At 35.6% G+C, this 10706-nt stretch overlaps 1 protein-coding gene across 9 annotated transcripts in view; it reads right to left on the bottom strand.

Annotated features, from left to right (window-relative positions):
- Positions 1-4489: 4489 nt before the first annotated feature.
- PCDH17 (protocadherin 17) overlaps positions 4490-10706 on the bottom strand; it is a 90129-nt gene continuing 83912 nt past the window's right edge. For 7 of the 9 annotated variants that reach the window (XM_032099860.1, XM_032099863.1, XM_032099864.1 and 4 more), the window contains one exon: positions 4490-9052. In XM_032099860.1, coding sequence (XP_031955751.1) covers positions 8370-9052 — 683 coding nt within the window. In that variant the 3' untranslated portion in view covers positions 4490-8369. The remainder of the gene's footprint in view (positions 9053-10706) is intronic. The other 2 variants (XM_032099867.1, XM_032099868.1) reach the window with 2 other exon arrangements.

Below are 10706 nucleotides of genomic sequence, written 5' to 3'. Positions count from 1 at the left end.
TACAAGAAGCTATGGGATTCAAGATTTGGCAGCTGCACCTGGTGGCTCCTTGCAGTTGCATGTTGTCATTGACCATATAAGCTTGAATTTTTTCCAGGCAGGAGGTGATGTGAACATTACCTTAGACTACAGGAATTACTGGTTATCAGCAGAGCTGTCTCAGGTTTACATTCTTGATCCCACGGTAAGCTTGGCAAATCTCCATGAAAGCTTTTTGAACAAGAGTGCTTGATTCAGACATCCTCCAATTGTTTGTACTTCTCCTACTATTGCCGTAATATGATGGGACTCTGACATTTCACCTCTGCTAAAGGGATAAGATGTAACAGGAACTGGAAGTCTGCCTAAAGCATAGTATTCCTTTTCCTTCTCCATCTTGATTTCTGCTGCCAGACATATTAACACTGTAGCTGCAATGGTTTTACGATTTAGCAGAGCACAGAAGGTTATTAATAAGTGCAGAAGTAGGAATCTTTTAAAAGAGATGACTCCTTTGGAAACTAAAGGACTGACTGTGTTTGCTGCATTATACAGGCATTTTCTGGGTTTCTAAAACTTCCATTACTCTCTACTGTTTTAGTCCACTGGAACAGGTGTATTTAGAAAAGAATGGTGGTGGATTTATACTCATCAACAGTGTTACTCAACTGTGTTGTGGAGGGAAAAGTGTCTACAAGCAAGGCTATATTTACTATTTTTCCTGTTTGGTTGGGGTTTTTTTTCGGGGGGGGGGGGGGGGGCTGGTTCTGGAGACTACTTTTCAAAAACTGTTACTTTTTCAAAACGTGGGTGTTCTTTTCCTTTCAAAGGATTGTTGTGCCTTACTTTGGCATGTCCAAAAAGATGTACTAGCGAAATCCACCTTCTGTCCATATTGGTTACCTAAAGGATTCACCTAAACAGACTCTGCTAAGGTAACACTGGAGTGCTGAGTGGCAGTGAGCTGGTATATACCAGGGAACTTGGTTCACTTATGCTGGCCGATGGAGGTGGAAAAATTATTATGGAAGCATAATTACCAACCTCTGGAGTCTCTTCCAGAAGAAGACAGCACAAAAGGAACCTAGAGTCTGAACAGGACCCTTATTCTGATGCTCTCCACTAATACTACAGCCCTTAAACAGAGGCAAAGCCACAGTGCTGTTAAGAAGCTTATCTTGTGGTCAAAGATAAAGGCTTATTAACAGTTGCTAATCTCTGTTCTAAATCTCTTATAATACAATGGTCCTGTCATGTTGTTAAAATAGCTTCACATGTATTCTTCTGTGCTGTATTTACTATATTCACATGGTATTTTACAAATCCTTATTAAATGATATAACAGTGCTTATATTAATTTTGTTCTCAATTTAAAATGAGGCACAAGGGAATACAGATTCATTCCTATAGCCAATGCATCTTCAAGCATAGAAACTCAAAGGGTATTCAGCATAAATACAATTTCTCATCTGGTCTAAGACAGTCGTCCCTAAACATATACTCATAGTGAAATATCATGACTTTAAACTGCATTATGGTTAGAGGATATTGAATGTATCCAGAATACACATATCAGATTATTTTTCCTCATAATTTCAGTACAAAAACTCCAAAAGAAAATACTTTTCACTGAAGATGAAATGGCTGTATGCTTAGTTACCAAGAAAAAATTCTTATTTTGAGCTAACTATGTTATTGCAATATTCCGAATAAGATCCCCCACTGAACTCACAACAGTGAATGAAGAATTTGTTCAGAAAAATATAAATATTTTAATTTGAAAATAAAAATGTTGTTTTAATATAGTTCAGCAGCTTTAATCAAATTTTAAACCAAAGAATTTTAAGAAATGAATTGAGGTCTTATCTACAAATATTATGATGAATATTTTTTATTATTTTTATTATATAGTAAGAAGTGTGAAATATCTTTGAAGACAAATAAGAAATCTACTCTAAATTCTCTACATTAGGTAAATTTTCAGTGTAAAGAACTTTAAATTGACTTATAAAAAGAAAGGAGGGGCGACTAATAGTGACACTTGTAGAAATCATTACAGCATGCAGCATCATAATTGATGCCTGTTGTAAAAGTTTTAAAAAATATATCCATGGAACATTTTCCTATAGACAGTAACAACAGAAATAGATAAATGTCATTTTCTGATGGTCAGACAAGTATGGTGTTTTCATTGCAATGCTGATGCCAGACTAGTGATCCATTTTTATCACTCTCAAATCAAACCATTGAAAAGACTGTGTGTGATTGCCCTTAAAAATATGGAAAATGTACACATATTAAAAAATGTAATTGCAAATTTGTTAAGGAGTATTTCTTGCAGACATTTCTGTACTATGACAGCAATCAATTGATTTCCAGACACAACTTCAGTGTTGTTTTTAACTTGGAAAACATTGAGGATTACTGGCTAACTGTTTCCCTAGTTCCTTGGTAGCAGTTCAGTAGGTGCACTATAATAAAATTTCCGTAGAGTTAGTGTTCAAAGTATTAAAGTATATGTTTTCAGAAATTGAATTTTCATTATTCCATTCCTCAGTAGGTCAAAATATGAATCTGCTGTCCAATCATCTGCTGTTCCAAGCTAGTCCTATACTATTAACTCTTACCAAGATAAATATCAGAATTTTTACAGACATTTTGGAGTCTTGCCCAAATCAAAGGTATTATCTCTAGCCTAGAGGACCTAAATGGGAGAACCACGTCAGAACACCATTTTCAAAAAGTAACAAAGTGCCCAACATTTGACTAGTATGTATTTGGGAAAAAAAATCTTCTTAAAAATATTAAAAATAATTTGTCTCCCAGGCAGAGAAAAATGTTTCCCCAAAATTTGAACTAAATATTTTTGTGAGCCAGGCATTATCAGGAACCATCAACAATAAATAAACCAAGATGCCGTGCTCTTTTCCCTGAATCGTAACATATGCATTACGGAATATACATCTCACAAAATTCTTAGATGGCTCATTAATTCCCTGATCCATTTCTTCATGCCCTGCTGAAACTAAGGTGACCTTTCACAAATCAAAATATGCATACAGCAGACAGTTGTTCTTTCTACTGGAGAAATTTCATTTTTAGGGAAACATTACTAACTGAAGAAATAAGCTTTCAGCTGCATCCACGTCTTAGACTCAATAAAGGATAAGGATAGGGTATTTATCCCATGAGTGAACACCCTGAAGCAGTAATACGTGGTTGGCTTAAAGGAGATCTAAGAATCTCTGTTTGACAGACTGGCCACTTTCCAAATAAGAAATCAATGACTCTGTATTCTGGGTAAAGAAAAGCCAGGATGGTTTATGACTTGTTCTGCATATACTGTGGATCCAGCCAAGCTCTGAATCACCCACAGGTGAAGACAGTAAAAGTAACATCCCATGTCCAGTGAGGTCATCAGTAGCATAAGGTACATTCTGTCAGGACTCTGCAGACAGTGGCTTGCTAGATTTTGGAAATCAGCCTATAGAAAGACGAATATACTAGCAGGAAAAAGGGGAGATAACATTGTTGTGTTTCAGTGCCTAGGATGGGAAGCTAACTAGATGCAGGCTGGTTTTTTTTCTGGCAAGGAGACTTGCAGAACAAATGCAGTGGGTAAAAAGTAATTGGGTCTGCAGAAATAGCACACACCTTCGTAATACCTGTAGTATTCTGAACAAACTGAAATTCTATTTAGTCAAAACCAATGTCTATATACTTAATTACTTTTAAAAAAAGCCCAAACAAGCAAACAGAAGTCAAAAACCCTAAAAAATCTGGTATACAGTCTTTACACTATTTGGTATGTCATTGCTATGATCACACAGGAACAGACAGAGAGGGCCGCACATTCTGAGGGATTGATCGTAATGCTCAAAGACATCAAAACCCAAACAAACAAAAGAGGTTAATGAAAGTGTTAAATTATAACAACAAACTCAAAAAAACAGACATAGAACTTAGTTTGATATTTTTCCCAGCAATTTGTCACATTGTTTGCAGCAACATGAATAAAATTACTCACACTCTTAAGAAAGACACATTAAAAAAAAAGACAAAAACCAATCCTTTGCATTCTTCAGGTTGTCCTTCTCCATTTGTTTACTCTCCTGCTGGGCTGACAGTCTTTGAGGACTTACAACCCTACCCCATTTATAATGTTTTTGGTGAACTCACACCAGTGTACTAAACCAAAATAGCCTTTATTCAGCTCCATGTTTCTGTGAGCAAATAACAGCCTGTAGGGATTCGGTGCATCAGCTGCTTAAAAGATAAACCTGCCCAGCTTGATGAAAACTCTTCGCCACTTTCCTGTTGAGAGAAAACGGTTACACATTTCTAATAAATGGAGCAGGAACTGTCATTTTTTTGGCAAACTGATAACTAGCTGTAACAGCCGCATTGCCACAAGTTGCTTTTCCAAAGTAATTACCATCAGGCTCCCTGTGGTATGCAGTGTTTAACACATTTCTTCTGCGTTAATGAATGCAAAAGCAGGCAACACCACTATTAGTAATCGCTTTTTATTCGTAGTCCTCATTTTCCAGATAGGTCACATTAAACACAGCCATTAAACAATAGCGGTTGAGAAAATCCATACAATGTATGCTGCTTTTGTTTGGTTTTTTTGTGTCATTCACCAGTCATTGGTGCAACTTTGAGCCATATGGGGAGACAGGGGCTGATAAATGAGAATGCCAACCTGTATCACAATTGGGCCAGAGAAGTCAAAACCTTAATCAGATTTCATTCAATTACACTTCAAGTCAACAAATCTTGATAGCCAAAACTCCCATTTAAATTAATGCAATAATAATTGCTGCCTCATGTCAAAAGAAAGCAATTAAACAATAATGAGTGGGTGTATGTTATGCTAGCCTTCAGACACCTCCTTGACCTCAGCAATTTCCCTTCCATTTGACAGCAAGCAACATAAAAGCTTGTTTGAATGGTGTATCTTGCTCCACTATGAACAAAGTTTGACTTCTAGGGGTAACTTGGATTGGGAAGCCTCTATTCTTAAGTGGAAAATCACAGTTCAGGAGACTCTGTTTCCTCATAAATATGCCAATTAAAAAAAAAAAAAAAGGGGTCTGATTTTGAGTTCTGATTTGATTGGCCAATTGTATAAGGAGCTCCCAGTTGCTGGCTTTTGTTAATTAAAAAAGATACAGAATGCCTTATTTGCTATTCACAGTGTACAGTACAAATTTATTAGTTGCTTAACTTGCCTCCCTCAACTCCAACTTTCCTTTTATAATCTTGTGGCAGATATTTCCTTTCAGTCTTATAAAGCATGTGTGTAAAAAATGAGAGAAATAACTCATAAACTTTATCTTTCATTGCTGCCTCTTTCTCCAATAGTGATAGTAGAGATACCATGGAGAAAAAACACTTTAAATTCTTTTGTGTGCAGTACGTCCTTCACAGACAATCATGTTAATTTTGACTGAACCAGCACAACTCACATTGTATAAGCTCTGCTGGTTTATTGTTTCATTATGAATCCATTTGAAATTGTGAAATAAATTTTTTAACCTGGGATATTCTTATACTGGGAAGGAGTATGCCAGAGTTCTACAAAACAAGGCAGTTGAAAGGCAAATTAAAGAAAAGCAAGATTTCCTAAACTCCTCTATAAAGCTGTGAGTCATGAATTCTGAATTACCTCACAGTGGCAAATAAATAATCACTACTAAATACAGATAATGTGTTAAACAGCTAAAGCTAGTAAATCACTAGTGACAGAGAGCCTTAAGGTAAATTCCTCTTACATTGGCACAGCCCTTTCTCAGAATGTTGTGGTTTTATGTCTTCAGAAACATACAATGAATTGTACAATTGGTTACTCAGTGTTAAAATCATTTATAAAATACACAAATCTCCATCACTTGACTGCATTTACATACTGGCTTAGAGTTTGCTGAATAATGGATCTCACTGGCAGAGCTAAAGACTTGGTGCACAGACACTGAAGTGATGGGCACCACGGAAATACGTAGAAAAGACTGATCAAACAATAAGAAATCCTCTCCACTATGGAATTTCAAGCTATCAAGCTATCAAGCAAAACCAATCTCGGGTCTCCTGGCCAAAAAAAAAAAATAAAATTATATAACACAGACAACACCACATTTTAGATACATAAATTGTCCAAAACATGGAGAGTAGCTTGATAAGACATGTACAAGATCCTTCCTTTTGCATATAATTGTAGACTTTTTTTAACAGGAGCCAAAAGCAAACTGTCAGAATTGCTGTCTCTCAAAGACAATTCATTGTAGGACTGACTAGCTAAAATCACCATTTAAATGCAATCCCAAAACTAAAATAGGCTGTTGGGTCAACTTTTTTCTTGAACGGATAAAAAACTATGGCTTGTGGTATTTCAGATTGCCAACCCCTTTTATAAACATTTTAAAATTACAGATTAAATTTAAGAAACCAAATACATATTTTTTAAACAATGTGCCATAGTGGTATTTCCAGCAGAGTATCTGAAATATATAAGGGACAAATCCTGAGCCAAACATTTTATTCTTCTGCGTTTTCTTGTACTGTGGAAGTTCACTTGTTCTTTTCTAAATTCCACCTGAAAGTAATTTTGAGTTTTTCAAATGCAATAAAAACACTCTTAGGAAACAATAATAAAAAGTAGAAACTATATCCCAAGTTATTTTAAGTTATTCTGCAAATATTATTCAGATCAAGTGAAAAACTGACTAAAAACACCCCCTAGAATAAGCAGTATTTATCTAGAACTGCAGTAAGCAATTGCACATGCTAAAGTATCAGATAAAATACTGCTCATGCCACATTGGCATTGGCATAGGTTTCAGCTCTATAAACTTAATACCAAAACTTTGAAAATGGTGGCATCTCTGAAGAAGTCAATCAAATATCCTACATTGAACAGGCTGGCTGCATGTGTTGGGAAAAAAACCCAAGGAGGTTCCAGATGTTGCTTCGAGTGTAATTTTTGTTATTAAACATGGGTTTGCAATAGAAGCTTCTACAAGGACTTGCACATAACCATGACTGATGGACGTATTTCTAGGCTGTTCAGTTAGCTCCATCAGCTCACTCAAACACATTTTAAACAGATTATGTACTGCAGTACTTCGTAGACCATACATTAAACAAGAGACTTTGCTCTGAGGCGCTGCTTCCCATATTCCATGGGGAAAAGGAAGCAGGAAAAAACAAAACTCATAGAGTTCGACAGCTACTGAGGCAACACTTGCCATTTACAATATAAGCCCAAATATTTTTGCAACACAACTATATATTAATTTAATAAAATACACAATATAGCTCTTATACACTCAACAATTTGGCTCATATGCACTGAATCTGCAATAAATCAATAAAAATATGTCATTTGATGTAAACACACTGAATCTTCTTACATTTGCACGTTTAAATGACCATGTGATTTTTGTGGATGTCTGACATTTTCACTTTCCTGAGCTATTTTAGTGTCCACAAATGAATAAAAAAGTGTTAATAATGTTAATTTCTTTTCTGTATTACCCTTAAAGTAACTCTTTTTTTCCCAAACTTTATTTTACTTCCTTTTCTTTTTCTTTGAAAACTTACCACTAACTATTTATAGCTTTGTTGGACACTAAAATGCTAAATAGATATTAAAATCCTTTTTTTTTTTTCCTTTTATCAAGTGAATTAGCTTATGTGTGTGCAGGACAAGATGGACTATATACTTTTACATTTAACCTTAATATGATATGTAGTGTTTCATTAATGATGAGGATATGTTTTCTTGAATAATGATCTGGAATGGTTCTTTTTGATTTATTATTTTTTTTTCTTTTTTTTCATATTTGTGGCAGATAACTTTGTACATAAATGTTTACCACAAATGAATGTTAATGTTTGGCGTCGCTTGGACTACTACAAGAACTCTTTATAGGACTTTCAGTAGAAGCCTGTGGTGGCTGCTGGAAATTCACCACAGATCAGCATTATTCAACCCTGTTTTTCTTGGGGTTTATACGTAAACAGTAAAGTCAGCATCAGCTATTGAGGACAGTCTTAAAGTATCAGACGTATTTCCAGTCCATCTTTCTCACACCTTCCTATCAGATTGTCAAAATGGCACTGTCTTTCCTTCTTTCATTTTGTTCTTGGTGTACTTGACTCTGTCCTAATGAAAGTTTGGTCAAAATGAAACCAGTGTTATCTGTCAAAAAGAAAGAGCAGTGAAAAGAACATACTTGTGGGCACTTCAGATGTTCACTAAAAGCCTTAAAGCAGCATTGGTCTTCCTTCATTCTTGTAATTCTGTTACAACCAGGGAATTTATTTATTTATTTACTTTCAATCAGCAGAAGAGGAATGCAACTGCCAGCCTGTCCTTATTTTCCCCCTCACTTTCTGATGGCCACAGGGTCGCTTCCCCGACAGTCCTGCAAGAGCTTGTCTATTTCTCTCACAACTTCCTCAGCATCCACCGACTCCCTGCCTAGATCCCGGGCTGAACGGTCTAACTGCTCCAGAACAGAGTCCATCTCACTTGAGTCTCGGCTCACTCGGGAATGCACGTCTGCAAAGGCCCTAGCCATCTGATCTGATGCAATGAAGGAAGCGTCCTTTGACTGTTTACTGGGCGATAGATACTGACTGTCAGTTGACAAGTACTGGCTGCTTGGTTCAGCCAAGGCTCCTGATTTCACTTCACAACCATCCAGTGGTCCTTTTGTTGAGGTGCAAGGCTCAATGCATGTCTTGGTTGGGCTGCTCGATGCTGAGGGAACCTCCTGAAGCAGAGGACTCAGGGCACGTTTGGCTTTTAAGTAAGGTTTAACATTGGCAATGAGAATAGTGTGCTCTCTCTTGTCTTTCCCAAATGTACAAAAAGTCTTTTTCCCAGTGGGATTCACAGTTTCATATGTCTCAGTCTCAACGTTAGCTTCAACTGTGGGTACAAAGAGATTTGTGCGATAATCTGCATTCTCAGCCTGACTGGCTGCAGGGAACTGTGGCATCCAACACCTGTCAGAATGACCAAGCACTCTGCATTCATCTGTGCAGTTAACACATTCTTCTTGTTCTGCAAAACAAAGGAGAAAGAGAAAAAACTCTAATTATAAGTGCATTTATTTAGACTAATGGATAGGCTATGATCATCACGTGATGGGCTTACTTGACATCTGGTTTCTTAATTATGGAGAAAAAGAAGAAGCTATAATTAAAATATTTCAGAAGGTTTGCATAAACCTGTTAGTTGAGACAATAGATTTATTTAACTCTGTTCTCCACATATTAAAGCATTCACACAGCCCAATGGAAGTATAAAGGGGTCATTAGAGAATCATTCTCAGTGGAATTGAGCTTCATCTGTAAACTAATCTGCTGTAGAAATCTTTTAGGCTTTGTTCTGTAAAACTCATACTAGAAAAGAGGGAACAGTACTTAGGGAACTCAAAAGGAATTATAAGGATTAATTTTTCAAATCAAATAACTGAGCAGTGACTGCCTTCCTGGAAATACAAACACTTCATAAAAATCAGCAAGCTGTTTTTTCTTTTTTTGTCACCTCCATTTCATTTGTAATTGTTATGTTCTATGACAGACACAAAATAAAAAGGTTTTCTTAAAAAGCCTACTTTTCCTGCTGAGAACAGAGAACTAGAATCTTCCATCAGTATGTATTAAATACAAGCTTGTCAAAAAGTGCATATTGCAATTTTATTAGACATTAGTATGGATCATGTAATCAGTTTTCCCCTTTATTGTTTTGATGCAAGTAAGTGAAAATGGATTTGCTCAATACATACAATTTGGAAGAATGACAAACCGTGACACACTATTTGAACTGATGATGTTTTCAGGTAGGATTTCTATATCCTTATTTCTTTCAAAGAATATAATTAAATGAGATCCCTTTGTTGCACTTTTAGAACATAAGTTTTAATACTTCCTATTATATAATTCGAAGAAAACTTTCTGTTTTAAAAACCATGGCTTGTGTGTCATTTACGTTTAATAGTTACATTTGGGCCAATATTTAATGTCTTATACTTGTACTCACAACTCTAACCAATTACCAGGAATAAGAAAAATAATAAATAAAATAAATCCTTTTATCACGTCTAGGTTTCAGTTAACTATACATTGATCTTTAGATATTAATCATTTTTCTTTCACAAAATGGGCAGACGGGTTCAATACCCATTTTATTTGAGGAATTTAGTATTTTAAAAATGCCTGGAGTTCCATTTAGGCAAAAAACTGTTAGTATACCTTTAAAGATAAGGATGAAACACACATACAGAGACATAAAACAAGTCTTCAGAAAAGCAGAACAAAAATGTTGACCCAAAGATGGGGAGAATTTAAACAATCATCATCTTTCTAAATTAGAAAACAAATTCCTACTAATCTTATATCACTACCTGATTAATGGGTGATTGTACTGCAGAAACATGAGAAAAGAAACACCAAAGGTGCTACGGGAATCCAAGAGTGTAAACGGTTTTTCACATTTCTATAAAGATACGAATAAATAGGACTTAAACTAAAATTGTATTATGTCACAGTGATATTAAACTGGGATAATTTGCTCAGAATTGATACTTGTTAATGATACAGTTGTGTGAAAAAGTGTCATTCTGTATATGTGAATCCTTTCTTGAAAACTTTAATATCTAATTCTGGTGCAAGCCCTGAAAAAATACCAAAAGCAAGAGAGAATTAGGTACAGG

This window comes from Corvus moneduloides, chromosome 2 (genome assembly GCF_009650955.1).
Source record: "Corvus moneduloides isolate bCorMon1 chromosome 2, bCorMon1.pri, whole genome shotgun sequence".
NCBI classification, from domain to species: Eukaryota; Metazoa; Chordata; class Aves; order Passeriformes; family Corvidae; genus Corvus; species Corvus moneduloides.
Note: the sequence above shows the minus strand (reverse complement) of the source record. Positions and strands in the feature narration are given on the sequence as shown.